The 16,266-nt window shown below is 41.4% G+C and overlaps 1 protein-coding gene across 1 annotated transcript in view; it reads left to right on the forward strand.

Annotated features, from left to right (window-relative positions):
• The window catches only part of Ser (protein serrate), a 55,163-nt gene extending 39,384 nt beyond the window's left edge, over positions 1 to 15,779 (forward strand). Inside the window, exons 3-6 of the mRNA XM_069126286.1 lie at positions 1,718 to 2,009; positions 11,569 to 12,187; positions 12,827 to 13,467; positions 13,913 to 15,779. Of these exons, the coding sequence (XP_068982387.1) occupies positions 1,718 to 2,009; positions 11,569 to 12,187; positions 12,827 to 13,467; positions 13,913 to 15,630 (3,270 nt within the window). The 3' untranslated portion in view covers positions 15,631 to 15,779. The remainder of the gene's footprint in view (positions 1 to 1,717; positions 2,010 to 11,568; positions 12,188 to 12,826; positions 13,468 to 13,912) is intronic.
• Positions 15,780 to 16,266: the final 487 nt, after the last annotated feature.

The following is a 16,266-nucleotide window of genomic DNA, read 5'->3' on the forward strand; positions in this document are numbered from 1 at the left end:
TTATCCTCGGGTCTCAATGCGGCGGAACGGCAACTCGCAGCTTATTTTTCACTTTCCACCGATTCCATCGACTCAGCCACCCCCGTGGTCTGAGTGATCACGCGAAACACCTGCGGTTCTAATTAAAAAGTCGAACGAAGAGCTACAGAGCTTGGACTCGTCCTTTCTCTCATTGTCTACCAGCGAGGATCCAACCGAGTTCATTAAACCGCGCGCACACACGAGCGAGCACACGCGAGATCGCCGATGCGCTGATCCTTTTTTATTTATTTTTTTTTTCTCCTCCACGAGACCGGTTCCATCGGGAACGCTTCCAGCTTTCTATCGTACAACCCAGACCCCTGGACACCCCTTTGGGATCCGTTGCTGGTCGCGTTTGCTGCTGCTGCTGCTGCTGTTTCTGTCTCTGCTTCAGCAGCCTCCGGACGAACAGATAGCCGCTGTCTTCCGCGACAGCGCGATTGGAATTTATTTATTGCATTAGCCGACCGTCACTCACGGGCCTTGATTGGTGGTACCAATCAGGTACGGCCGTTAGAGGAGAGGCAACGTTGGTCAAAGAATCGGTAGACCAACGAACGCACGCAAACTCTCTCTGTGGCTGTAATTATTCTGATTTGTGGCGACACATTGAACACAGGTGTCACGGGTGAAAAATACGCCGGTGCTCTGATTACAACGACGATCGGTAATTATCGGAGACACGGTGGCCACCTTTTGATGGAACATTTGTTTTAATCCCTGCTGGTTGTGTTGCATCCCCGGTGGTCGGACGTCGCGTCCTCCTCCTCGGGTAGCTCGGCTACTTTTTTACTAGATTATCGATGAGCTCTCAAGGTGTCTCGATATGGTGGAGGGATGATTGAATGTTGCGTTTAATCTTTCATAGACGCTCAACATTCGAGTTCGGTTCGACGCCAATCAAAAGATATTGATGGAACGTACGAACGTATGTATATATGTGTAGATTGATCGGACACGTATGAATCGTAAACTGGGTGATTTAGGAATGATTTATCCGTGATCGATGATCGTGTTCCCGAAGATACGATGAAAATAGCGGAATTAAATTTATAAAGTATCTGGAGGTGGGAAACGGAAGTAAAAAATTGATAATCCTATTGTGGCGTAATACGGGAGGTTACCGAGGGTCAGGAAGCCCTGTGTTAAATTTGCAAAAGTGCATCTCGGAAGGTTCCACTTAGAGGCCACACTGGCTAAGGAATTATTCAAGCTGACCAAGGGTTAATTGCTGGCTTCATCAAACCACCTCTCTTCCTCTTTCGAAGCAGCCCTAGACAAGCGTGACGTCATCTTTCCGTATTCGATTCGCGTTTGCCGGAACACGACTATTCAGCATATACTGGTTACAAAATACGTATAAAGTAACATAACGTAAAATGCAGTGTAAAATATGAATAATATGAGGTACGTAGGCTATAACGTAAAAGAAAGTAAAAACCAGGTATAGAATAAACTAAAAGATATGAAAGGAGAATTAATTTTAATTTACAATTTGTTTTTTTGAGAATTATTTATTCGTATAATAAAATAGTAAAGTATAGCAGAACAAAGTAAAACGGGAAATATAAATAAAGGATTACTTTTAACTCATAATTGCTAATTTCCAAGAGCTCTGGGAAATTTCCCAGAATTCCTAAAATCCTTAGTTAGAAGATTCCCAGCCTCGTTATCGAATTTTTTTCTTGGCTCGCAGAGGCAATTCACGCTGATCCTGCAAGCGAGAGACGAGGCGAGCACAGGCGTGATCGAGGAAGCGAGTTTCAGCGGCATTGTCCTGCCAGGACCCACGTGGCACACTCTCAATCATGAAGGAAGAAACGCTCATCTAGCTTATCGCGTTCGGGTCCAGTGCGCGGACCATTATTACAACGCGACCTGCACGAAGTTCTGCAGGCCGAGGAACGACATATTCGGCCATTACACCTGCGACGAGAATGGCGATAAGGCGTGCATACAGGGTTGGAAAGGCGCCGATTGTGAAATAGGTGAGTCAATTCTCACATTTCATTTCAACATATTAACATTACGAGTCTGATTGCATTAAAAAAAAGCTTATCGTTGCTTCTAAAAGAAAGTATCTCAACCTTAACGTTGAGACAATTATCATGTCCATTGAACATTGCAATATTCATTTCAAACAATTGCTTAGTTCCTTCTTTTTCAAATTTCGAAAGATCGAAATATCGAAATTTGAGAAAAGAAAGCTAATATCATATCACTTTGCGTTTGCAGCTAGGAATATTATTCGTAACATTTTAAACTTGTATAAATTTAATTCTAAAGGCTTTATCAATATCTACTATATATCAGCCCTTTGTTATCACATTTTGAATGACCACTATGGAAATTTTGAACACCTGGAACTAGTATATCCGCTTTGTATTTAGGATGAAGAATTTACACTTTAGATTCTTAGAAATTTAATTCTGAACACTCTACTAATATTAGCTTCTTCTTCCTGATTTCAAATGCTCGTAACGCAGAATTTAAAAAAGTAGGACTGACGTCAATTCACTTCGACATTAGCGTTCGTAGCTGTTTTAGAGTAGACATTTCAAGATGCACGTACATAAATATCCATATACGATTATTTTATGCAGAGAGCGAATGTCCGGAAGATTTTCGCTTTCCCCTTCGCGGTTTGACACGGCTTGACAAGCACGCTGGGAAACATACATACGATCGGTTCCATGGATTGCTGGATAGGCATTTATAGCCAGAGAGAAGCGTAATTGTTTTTCGGTTCCGAATACACCGTACACAGAAACGGTCAGTTTCTCGGTTATATTTATTGCAAAGAGGCGGCGAAGCTACGTGTCTAATTAATCAAATGTACCTCGAGGAAGCACGGAAAAGTTACTTAGCTGCGAGTCGCATCGGTATCTCCGATTAAACGGCTGTATTCGACTTAAAGAATCGTTCATACGTATATACCATCTTACCCGTTAGGAATAATTATTATCGTGAATTAGGATCTAAAGCCGCCACTATTTTATCCCATCGTCTTTGCTAATCGAACGCGCGTTTTCATCGTGAAAAGCCAAGAAAAAGAAGAATTTATGTATATTTCTCCGCTCAGAATTCGAATTTATCGATTTATGGTGATTCGCTTTAACTGTATTTGCTTTAGAGAAGTTTTGATTAGCCGACCAAGTTGATCGATCTTAACCATTTCACGGTTAACCTAAGAGGGACTCAAGCAAATATAATATATCGGAAATTTCACATCTTAAATGTTGCCATTAAATTGGATTTTCATGTAAAATCATATCTTTATGAACGCAGATAAACAATTTTAAAATACATATAAAAATTATAAATTTCATAACGAATATTTTACTTTGAACGGTCCGCATATTTTTCAATATTACACGTCCCCTGTATATTTCCATAATTATAATATTCATGTCTCCTAAAAAATTCCACCTATGTATCTAATTTCTGTTACTAAAAATGGAAGAAATTTTGTCGACGAAGAAATAATTAATTCCTAAATCGCTCATTTTAAATTCTTCCTAATTTTATTATACCGTTAGAGGGAAAGAATTAAAAATAACTTGTAAAATATTCGATTAAAATTTCCTTTACAATTTCGAACAAATGGAAAATAATTTAATTGGTTCTCGAATCATTAGGTGTCTAATATAAACGCGGCTTTTTTTGGTTGTAGCGGCAGCCGTCCGTGAGAAAAGCGAGTGGAGCAGAGCGCGAGGCGCGACTACTCGAGACGCGAGGTTTCACGCTTCGAGGATCGATTAATTATTCCCTCAGCCAGACGTGGCGAACAAAAAAAGGCTGGTGGAATCGTTTAGCCGCCAATATCCTGGCAAAGACCTTGCGCGACGCTTCGTTGCATACGTAACGAGATCTTAGCGACGACAAAAGCGTGTTGCTCCGTCGTTTCATGCCAGCTTTTTGCTATGGCTCTGATTTTTATAAAATAGTAATCTACTTTTTCGTCTCTCCTCCATCCCCTCGATCGTGTGTCGTTCCGCTCGACTCCGATCAACACGTTCTCCTCCTTTGTCTGGTTTTAATGCTTCCGGTAATTGAAAATCGTTCGGTAATTTAATGACTGAGGTTACGAAGGTACATTGTTTTAGCGGTGATGGAAAAGGCCGTTTAATTACAGCGCGCTCCGATCTATTTTCGATCGTTTTCAGAATAATTTATTTTTCCTTGTTTGGCGTTCATTTATCGAAGTGGCCTACTTATAAGTCTATTACAAGTAATGAATAGTCATTTGTAAATTATTTATTAATAGGATTTTTGCTAAGGTGGAGTTGCTAATAGAATTTAAATGTTCATATTAGCCACTAATCAAGAGGATCGATATTACGTTATAATAAAAAGCTCTCCACTAGATATTTCATTGTTGTTGTAACTTCCGAAATATTGCAAAAAATATACCAAAGATATGCTACGTAAATCATCCAGAAGTAAGACCTATCTTGTAACTATAATTCCACCAGGGATAATCGTTTGATTTCCAGAGTTAAGATTATTCTAATCGAGTATTCTAGCAGAAAAATGAAAAAATTTTCGAAAAGTAGATTTGACGCAGATATAAATCAATCTTACCTCTCTATATTTCCTACTTTCGACGATAGAGAAATTATCTCCATTTCGAACTTGGAGAAAAAGGAAAGATTCAAAACTGATAAGAGATTGAATAAAAGTTTAGAAAATGTGGAGAGATTTTCGCTAGAGTTCAATGACTAAAAAGATAAGCATCGAGCTGTTAGATGCAAGAAGCTCGTTCCACGTGGAGCTTTTATCGAGACGGAAAGCGCGAGTCTCGCGAGTGTCTGATAGGCAAAGATGCAAACACGCGGCACAGCGAAACACACGAATTATCTCGAAACGTGCCTTAATGGGCGGACGTTAGACGCATGTCGTACGATCGTATAAAGGTAGAGAGCAGCATCACGCCAGATCCCCTAGCACAATGCTGCCCGGGCTAATACGCCAGCTCTTTCTTCGCTGCTTAATCGTTACTTCCGCCTCCCCGTGTGTTTATCCGACTTGTGGTACGTTGTATCCCCCCTCGAGAACATGGTTTTCGAAAGGCACCAGCTATGTAAACGCTTAAATCATCCTCGAATCTCGTAACATTGTTCGAGAAAGTATGGTCCCCTAATGGTCGCTGAAAGAGATTCATATTTCGTATCATAGGAGAACGAAATGATAAAAATTGAACTTTGTGTGTCACTTGATACTTAGAAAGTGTGTTTGATATTCGTAAAGTTAAAAACGTTCAGACTGTTTAATCTTTATTCGTTCTCTGTAAAAATACGTGATTTATGATTAGAAATTAATTTCTTGTGTGTAGCTTAATAATTGGGAAATACGTGTTTCATATTCATAAAGTTAAAAATGTAGAAACTATTTAATGCTTTGTAATAATATATAATTTATAATTAGAGATTATATTTTTTAATTTATATTTTATCTCATTTTACTTTGCTCGCGTTATTTTAAGTCTTTTGTATATCTCCGTATTATTTCTATATTTTCTTATTGTATAATTGTTCTAATAAGAATCGATCTGTTTACGACAATATTGCGAGTTTTAAGTTCTTAAAAAAACGTGTGAAACAGCGTACAGCTGTGATCTTCATAATAGTGAAAAAAATTCCGATCATGGAGAATTAGATCGCAGGAAAATAGTATTTTTATGTATTCAGAATGTAAAAAATGAGAGTAACTCTAATAGTAACTGTTTATAAAGGCTTTTTTTAATTTCCAATTGTCCTTCGATAAAGAATTTTAATAAGTCTATTTATTCCTTGTTGCATGAATATATCATTAACGATGTTTATCTAAGCGTCGTTCAAGAATCGTCATATATCTTCCATTTTTTATCTTTCGTTTCATATGCAAATGCCAAGTATAATCGTTCGTTAATTATATATCCATTAAGACCGACTATCTATCCAACATAGATAACAAAAGGCTCGCAGGATTTTTCGAAAGGCTTAAATGTGCTGGAACAGTTGAAAACGAGCCAGAGAAAGTAGGACGAAGCACTATTAGACTTTTCTGCGGTATAGTAATTAGCAACCGCTGTGATATCGTGTGAAACCGAACTGTTCGGACTTGCGGTGCTCGAGGGCAATAGGAACTGTGACAAGACACTCATCAAATTCAAAGAATCTCTTAAATTGCTCGTTCAACTTTAACAGAAAACAGTGGCTGCCTCGGAGACGCAGCCGGTTTCCCTTGACACTGTGAACTTTAAGATCTTCTCGTTTGCCTAACGTTTGTTTTAATGCTCCTTTTATCGATGAGATTATGGTCATTCGACTTCGTTAACCTCAAAGTGCACAATAAAAGATTCACATGATTAAACACAACTTTCCATATCCATTACAGAAATTTCCAAGTTAACATAAGAATTGATGTAAGAACACGTATGCTGGGCTTTGCGAGGAGACAGAATTTTACGACGTATCGAAAGCGATAGAACTCGAATCTATAAAAAATGTAATTACAATAATTTATGAAGAGACACTTCGATCTTCTCGGCCTCCTTAAAACTTTACAGTGCGAGGCAAACCACTCACGCAATCAAACACATTTTTTTATAGCTGTGATACAATTTTTCCAACTAGTTTAACTTACAAACGTACTTCTGTAGCTACAGGCTTCTAAAAACAGAAAACGTTCATTAAAATCGCTAAGAAAGAAGATCAAAGGAGTCACCTAGACTCCGGTTCTATAAAAAACATAAATATTTTAAGTACTGATCATGAAATTCATTAAAAAAATTCCACGCAATGATCCACGATAAAAATAATAATAATCTACAGCGAGTTTATGAAAATGAAAAATAATCTATAAGGAAAGACAAATATTCCATGAAGCAAATTGCTAAATTTGTAAACAAGTTCACGATAGATATGTAATAAAAGTAACAGTAATCTATATCGAGTCTATCAAAAATAATAGCAGTCTATAAAAAGAGAAATTCCGTTATCTCTGCGGTGGAACGAACCGGGTCGCATCCCCTTGACACGGAATTATTGCGGCGACGGTTTAACGATGCAGGAGGATCATATTATCGGTATCACAATTAGACACGTTCCACTTTCGTCGAACGCAAGGGAAAAAGGAAAGGACAAACGATCCCAATTAGGGACTATCGGTGGAAATCGTGTACTCGTGAGACGACGAGCCGGTCGGTCGTTTACGAGAGATGAGAGGAAAGAGAGAGATGGAGAGGTAGAGAACTGGCTCCGGCATTTTTGTCGCGCTGTGAAAGGTCAATACGAGAATTTCACTCGTGCATCGTCTTCACACGAGCTCTATGCACCGACCGCATCATGCAACACACCGTTCCTTGTCGAGAGTACAGCGTATTTCTAGGCTCGTAGCGCGAACGTTCGTTTGCATTTGACCCCTTTTCACCACGATCATAAAATCCTTCCATACTGCTCTTTTACGAGGATCAGAAGCGTTAGAAGGAAGCGTTGGAAGGAATACCGCGTTTAATATAACGCAGAATCGCCGTGAAATTAAATGCTGCGTTAATCACAAACTCTTGACTTCGTTAATTGCTTTGAGACACAAAGTTTAATCAAGTCGAAGAGTATCGATATTATTTATTACGTCATCTACTCCGTCGTTAGGAATTGGAAAGTTCAGTTGAAACAGATGATGTTCTACGTAGAAAGTTTAATTTATAAGAAAATTAACCGATATGTAAATTTATAGTAAGTGTGGCTGGTGGGTGAGATGTACATATGAGAGTGCGCTTTTATGCACAGTCTTTGTGTTATTTGACAGATGATGAATTGTACAGTATCGCGGCTAATAGCGCAAGATAAGCTAAATGTTGATCGTTTTATGGAGAGATTATCGGTCGTTGGTGGCAAAGGTAAAACGGTTGAAGCGGTTGTGCGTGAAAGTCGTGAACCTTCACCTGTAATCCGATTCTTCGCGCATCTGTTCTGTTCAACAGATCGGGGGAATACAAAAATAAAGAAACCACGGTGTACGAAGATGAATTGCGCGGGTTAATTCGCCTACTGCCGGCGGATTAGCAAAAAATTCCACAGACGTGTAACTGTAGACGTTCCCGGGTAGATTTATAGAGCCTGAACAACGAGAGAACGGTACTGTACGCGAAGCGTTGTTAATGTCGAGGATCCTACATGCGAAACGGTGTACTTCGACGAGATAGCCACGGTGAAAGCTCTGTTAATTGCTTTTCGCACGACCAACTTGCCAAATTCGTCAAAATTTTACGACTCGCGTTCAATTAACATGTTTCCTGCCGCTCTTTATCCAAAAAATCCGACCATTACAGACTGTGCGCAAATTTTAAGCATTTTACGCAATATGATACGCGTTGTTGCAACAATAAAGCACGTGTAGTTTGTTACTTTTTGTACGATATATTATACACAAGCATCTTTGTTAGATTTTATTTAGTTTAATTGTTACGAAATCGTTACAACTTGATACGGCAAAAAAGAAACACAATTCAAAAAACTCACCAGAAAGATCTATATCAATTGAAAATGAAAACTCGCTACAAGAAGGTTCTGTACAAATTGAGAATGATAAATATGTTTGCAGTTGTTGAAGAACTAATACCTTTGGATCGTGTCAGTTTTGAAGTTAAGGTGCGATATGTGACACTGATTCATCTCGCACGTCGGTCCCGCATTCTGTCACTGCTAGTGAACGTGTTTTACCACTGTTTTTTCGTCATTTATACGAATTATGCAACTTCCTTCTTATAAAAAAAACTCATCTAAACTCATAGGACTAAATCTTTGCATTACTCGTAATGATCAAATATCGTCTAAATCTCTAAACAAAAAATTTAGGGATTTACATATATGTAGAATCTCTACTAAACTATTACTATTAACTGAAGTATGAAGAATCATCACAAACGTTAGAAAACTTCCGCTAATCAAAGTTACCTTAACTAGCCATGTATTCTTCCATAAAACTGATCCACGAAAAACATTCGAACCGAAACAAACCAGACGAAGTCGTGGCGCATTCATCACGGTAGATTTACTCGATTTGCTCGATTTCACGGGCAGACGAGCGCAATTAGCGCACTATACCGTGTTGCAGTCGATCGAACTCCCAGGCATATCCCCAGTAATCGACTTGCCTAAACGAAGCGCGAATCGTCGGTCACGAGAGCGCGATCCTCTTTCTCTTTCAACCCTCGCGCACCTGTTGCGTCGCTGATGAAGAAAAAGAGGGCTCCACGGTGAGTTCATCTAACCACCGTAGATCGAGCACACTCGCTTCTTCCCTTGATCTCTGCGCCGTAATTGCCCAGGCGCGAGTTGCCCGCGAGGGAAATCTTGGCGTTCCCATCTTCCACGCAACAATTGGAAGCCGGATAGCACGGAATCGATCGGCGCTCAGTGGATGCAAGAAAACGGCCGGATGGATCATTACGTGGATCCGACGGGCCACGAACGTCACGCTGCAGTCGCATAAATATACGTAAACGTTCGTTGTCCGCGCGAGAACGAGAAAGCTCGGCCATTAATCATTAAAGATTCTGCGAGCCAGTGTGAGTCCTTCGTTTATATACGTTCTTCCGTACGTGCGAATGTATGCACACGTATACCTATCTTGAACAGGTTAAAATATGCAGCTGCACGTCGTGATTGGTGTACCCTGTGGTTAAGGTTGAAAAATAGCTGTTAGCCGCGTGTAAGCGTAAGATGTCCTAGATTTAAGCAGACACCGGTTGACAGAGGGTTTGCCAATCGCGTACGAAGCGTTTAAGTAGCATTTGCTGCGTGAAAAATAAATAAACTCTGAAATATCATCGTCAATGTATGTTATTATAGATGATAATTAATTTGAGATATCTACTCTCACGGCTCTATCAATTCTTCGGATAAAATGCTTATCTCCAGTAGTAATCTCTATTAATAACAATAGTGATTGGAATTACTATTTATATAGGATTCCATATATTAAATGCTATCTGCCTACTCTATAGCTATTCGTCATCCCGTTCGAAAATCGTTGGTAAAGGCGAATCAAATTCATCGAAACGACATCGAAGCGATTATCACTCAGCTATTTCTTCATAGAATATATATAGCGTAGTGGAGAGTCGGTGTAACATGCGATTCCTCCTCCGGTTCGAGGGGCCACGGTTAACGGTAAAGAGTCAGCAAGAGTCGGCTAAAAGTCGTGCGGATACGTGTGTGCACACGCGTGTGTCGCCACGGCGTGAGTTTTCGTTTCACGGTCAGAAGGATAATCCTTCTCTCTGTCACTTCTCATCCGTCTTTCTGTCCCCTCGGCTAATTGAGTTGCTCCGGCTCCGGCCACGGATCTCTGTCACGTTTCATTTTCTCCCGTCTCCGTTTCACCGTCAGCGTCCGAACGACGGAACTGTCGTTTCCACGGATACGGTGTACGTCTGTTCGACCGTGGATGAAATTGGATTTCGTCATTCTTACCACCTGTAAGAAGGAGAATTCGTACCTGTTATATCCCGCCATCCGTCCTCTTCCTCCACTCTTTCGTCTCTTTTCTCTCCTTCCATCTTTTCATCAGATGGAAGGACACGCCGATGATTCCCAGAGGAGATATATGAAACGTCGGTGATCGTATAATCCGGCGGGTAAACGCGACCGCGGAAAATAATCCGACACTTATGCCTTCGTGACCGTGGGCGGATTAATCGTTTGTGTTTTAACTTTCATTCACGGACACCTTTTGTACCGCGTTATGGAGCGCCGGTTATTGTTCGTCACGACGAGATTATTCCTTTGGAAAGTCCCTTGAATTATGGCTGCCGGCGGCTCTTCTTTCTCTACGTTATTGAAATCCCGGTATGCGACGCTCGAAAGAACCGGGAAAACGGATGGATGGAAATAAAATAGCTCCGCGATACTATATTCGTGGATTATAATAAGGAGATGCATGGGTTTTTTATTGTAAGTAGCTTGATAAAGGAATTGGGGAAGCTGGAATGTTGGATTTTTAAACAGCACACAAGTGGAGGCAGATTAGAGTTGGTATAGTTATGGTGCCATTATGTGTGATATGTGAAACATTGCGAAATCTTCTTAGGAATAATGAAACATAACTATCGTGATTATATTGGCAAGAATTGAAACGAATCTGAAAATGTATATAGAAACTACGAGATATATATTGCACAAAGATGGTCAAAATATTTGAACAGTCGACTATTCGCTGTATCAGCAGGCTACGATATTTAATGAGATCATTTTTGATCTCCGACGGTATCTACACACTAGAAGCGACTAAGCTACAGAAACCACCATGTACACCACCCGCTATGATAATTAAACCTGTGAATTTTTATGCATCTATAAGAAATGCAAGGATGCAAAGATGCACGTCCAAAATAAACCACTCGTTATAATATTCAGAGAGAAGACAAATATTTATCTAGATCTCCATTCTGTTAGTCATATTCACAAAAATACAAATTTCCATAAACATTCGTACTCTGATAGTAATAAAAAGGAAACTAAATAATATATCGAACTAACCATCGCTTAAACTATTTTTCAGCCGTCTGCAAGGAGGGTTGCCACCCCGTGCACGGCCACTGCAACGTGAGCGGCGAGTGCAAGTGCCGACACGGATGGCGCGGTGAACTCTGTGACCAATGCACCCCGTATCCAGGTTGCAAGCACGGATACTGCAACGGTTCCAGCTGGCAGTGTATCTGCGACACGAACTGGGGTGGTATTCTCTGCGACCAGGATCTCAATTATTGCGGCACGCACGAACCCTGTCAAAACGGTGGGACGTGTGAAAATACGGCGCCGGATCAGTACAAGTGCACCTGTCCCGAAGGATTCTCAGGACCAACCTGCGAAAAAGTCGACAATCCGTGCGCCTCCAATCCTTGTGCCAATGGAGCGACCTGCAGAGAACTTGGGGAGAGCGCTCACTGTGAATGTGCTCCTGGATTCTCCGGGCCTTACTGCGGCACGGATATCGACGAATGTGCGTCTCAACCTTGCCAAAATGGAGGCACTTGCATCGATGGAAAGAACGAATTTGTGTGTAACTGTCCAACAGCCTGGCAAGGTATCCTTTGTCAGTTCGACGTGGACGAATGTGCTCTGAAGGAGTCTCCGTGCAAAAATTCGCTGACTTGCGTGAACCTTGCTGGTGACTACAAGTGAGTACGATTTTTATTGTACTTTGTTTGATTCTTATATAGAACTTGGAACGTTGACGTAAGTTCTGTTTCTAGTACAGATAACTTTAGAATTTTTACAAACTTAATAACGCATGAATTAGATACCTGATCTAATATTAGGATAACGTCGAACTTTTCACATTTTATGCTCGAAAGTTAAACTAATTTCATTTCTTCCGAACTTTCACAATTTTACGTCAGATAGATTAATCAAACAACTTATAGTTGCTCTTAATATTTCAAACTTCTCAACTAAAAGAATCAATATGTATTGTCCATATTTATTGACAAACTATATTTTCCTTGAGAAGTTCGAAACATGGACAATATTATTGATCGCCTGAGGGAACCCTATGAATTGTAAAATTTATCGTAAAATTTCATTTGTCTTATTACTAAACCTGTTGCTGTTACGCGACAGAATGTATTTAACTTGCAAAATTTCACCAATAATATTAGTACAACTGTACAAGCCAGCACAATAGTGTAATCCTCTGCAAATATTCACATAAATAAGTCTCCTCTCCAACAGTAAACTTTGAAAGAAAAATACTAACATTTATAGTTTATTACTAATTTTTCTCTATCATTAACTGAATCCTATTGGTCTGATCTCAGATGTCGCTGCAGGAGTGGTTTCACAGGGAAGAACTGCACGAAGAACATCAACGACTGCATCGGCCAATGTCAACACGGGGCACTGTGCATCGACCTGGTCGACGACTACCATTGCAGCTGCACCGCAGGATATTCGGGCAAGGATTGTGACGTGGACATCGACGAGTGTGCCTCGAAACCCTGTCAAAACGGCGGAGAATGTAGAGACCTGGTGAACTCTTACGAGTGCGTTTGCCCAGTCGGATTCACCGGATTCCAATGCGAGATCGACAGAGATCACTGCAGTCCGAATCCATGCAGAAATTCCGCACCCTGCTTCAACACTCAAACGGATTACTACTGTCACTGTCCCGAACAATGGCAGGGGAAAAACTGCTCCGAGCCAGCAGCTCACAATCCACAATTTGGCGTCATGGATGAAGAATCTGGCTGTGGTAGCGAAGGTACGCCTTGTGGAGGCAGAGGCAAATGTACTGGTGGAAGGTGTATTTGCGATGCTGGTTACACCGGGATGCATTGCCACGAGAATATCAATGACTGTAGAGGAAGTCCTTGCTTGAATGGTGGAACATGCGTCGATCTGGTTAACTCGTTCCAGTGCATCTGTAGGGAGGGATGGACTGGAGATCTGTGTGACCAAGGTGAGTGATTACGTTCAATTCTTTTGGCTTCGTTCGAAGTTACAATGTCTTTATACTATAATAAAGTACAAATGCAAATATGAAAAAATGATCGAGAATCGATAAGAGTTCAATGTATAAAATATCAAAAATGAATTATATATATACAAATTAAAAACTATACATAACATACAGATACGCGTACAATGTTTACGATCATTCAAGTTCCATTATCGTTATCGGTCTATGAAGATGTAAATTTATATAGGCATTCATAGTTTAATGACTACAATTATTAATATTCGTGTCGATTAATTGTCGACCTTTCTTCAAAATTGCTGTACGATTCTATGAATTTTCCAAATATTCGACCTCATATTTATGTCACTCAAAATGATAGATTTATTAAAAAATATTAAAGAAATAAGCGATTTACCAACTAAAATCCAACACGATTGTCTTCCAGACGTGGACGAGTGCACGACAGCTCCTTGTCGCAACAATGGCACTTGCGTGGACGGAGTCGCGGACTTCACCTGCATCTGCAGGGGTGGTTGGAAAGGGAAAACATGCACCCTACGTGCCGGCCACTGCGAACCAGGTACTTGCCGCCACGGTGGAACCTGTCAAGATCGTGGCGACGGATTCACTTGTCATTGTCCTCCAGGATGGGAAGGTGCTGCCTGTCACATAGCATCACCTGCGTGCGCGAGTAATCCCTGCGAGAACGGAGCGACCTGCGTGAACACCGCCGATGGCAACTACAGATGCGTCTGTCGCGAAGGTTTCGAAGGACCAAATTGTCGTCGAGACGTGGACGACTGTCAACCTTTGCCATGCTTAAACGGTGGCAAATGCGTAGATGGAATCAACTGGTTTAGGTGCGAATGCGCGCCAGGTTTCACTGGTCCGGACTGTCGAATAAACGTGAACGAATGCGCTAGTGATCCCTGCACAGGCGGATCGACATGCGTAGACGGTATAGCGAGCTATTCCTGCATCTGTTCGCCAGGAAGGACAGGAGTTCGCTGCGAAATCCGTACTGCGGGCGGTCTAGGATGTCCCGTAGCCAGTTGGGACGACGACTGCAACGTCTGCGAGTGTAGAAACGGGAAGAATCAGTGCAGCAATATCTGGTGTGGTCCTGGAAACTGTCTGAATGGTACATCGTGTCTAGCTCACGAGGTTTGTGTACCTAGTCCAAGCGAGAGTTGTCTGGCTCCATCGTGTCCAGCCTGGGGTGAATGTCGTCCCGTGGAAACCGGAAGACGAGTAGGACCACCTGCTCTGCCCGCGCCGCCTTCCTGTTGGCCTGGACAGGCTACACCAGGTCCAACCTGCTCTAGACTCACTATTTTGCTTAGAAGAGATACTCTTGCTGCTGGCACGTCCGTTGAGATCCTCTGTAGACGGCTGAGAAAGCTCCTGGCTGACCCAAGAAGGCCACAATCCATTGTTCTTTTGTGTGATCTTAAACCTGGAGATAACGATACAGTGGAAGTGACTATCTTTTCTGAGGCAGCTTCAGATGCGGCTAGAGATCTAGGCGAAGCTCTCAGCAGACCTCTGGGCAGGCCTCTCGCTCTGGCCTCTGTTCTGGAGGTCAAAGTGGAGACGGCTTTGCTCAGTGAACCGAGTTCCGCGAACTCCAGCAGCGCCGGAAGCTACGTGGCCGTTCTTGGCGGAGCCCTGGCGACTGTTCTGGTCCTGGCACTATTTGGTGGATTGTGGTATCTTAGAATGGTCAGACAGAGATCGAGTTTAACTGCAACAACTAGCAGCGAGACTTCGTTGCATCGGCATCGTAGCGATTTGGATGAGAAGTCGAACAATCTTCAGAACGAAGAAAACCTGAGAAGATACGCAAATCCCTTGAAAGACCAGGACCAAGGAGAACCAAGAGTCTCTGTGGTGAGACCTCTGTCTGGAACTTCGCTGGGTGCTTTGGGTACAACAGAGGAAAGCTTGGAGATGGTCTCTGAGGACAGTAGACATCGCTTGCCACCGCTTTATAAACCTCCCAGCGCAGAAGCTAGAAATAATACTGCCAGTTTCACGTATGAGGAAGGACCCCATAAACCATACAGCAAACCCAGACTACAGGAGCCGACGTATTCCTCTCATCAGCAACCGGGCACCAGCCAGACTTCAGCACCCCATCAAGTACTCACGGTTCACGTGTAATATGATAGAGTCGCAAATGTTCGAAGATATCCACTTCTAAGGAAAGATCTTCTATCTTTAGATGACAGAAACAAAGATGAAAAAAGCGGTTGTAAAGGACGTTGTATGAAGAAACGAAGTGAAAAATAATTATCGAACTGTAATTGGGGTAATTTCCTATTAAAAGCATGAATCATTAATCACTTTTAGGAAATGAAATTGTGAAAAATTGTGTATTGTATTTTAAAATCAGGATTTCGAGAAACATGTTACGTTATAGATTATTTTTTCTTCCTGGGAAATACAAAACGACGTAGGAGGCTAGAGAAAGAGATTGTATTTCCTTTTTAATAAGATTCTGCTGATTATAGATAAGAGATGATTTTTTAACAGAACTTTAAAGATTTATTGCGAAAGAAGCATCGTTCTCTAACTTCCTCCAATGAACCCCTCGCTATTCCACGACAATAATCGACAGTCTACAATTATATATCAGCAACGCCGAGTTATTTTATCGTTGTACATATGTACATAGCCCGTACTTATTAATTCTGCTAAGCCTGTATCATCTCTGAACGCCGTCGTCCACATGGCCAGCCTTAAGGTGTAATTATCGACGTGTATTCGCGTTACAATTGTAGGCATTCACACGCGATC

This window comes from Bombus flavifrons, chromosome 13 (assembly GCF_040668555.2).
Source record: "Bombus flavifrons isolate JBK064 chromosome 13, iyBomFlav1_principal, whole genome shotgun sequence".
In the NCBI taxonomy this organism is placed as follows: Eukaryota; Metazoa; Arthropoda; class Insecta; order Hymenoptera; family Apidae; genus Bombus; species Bombus flavifrons.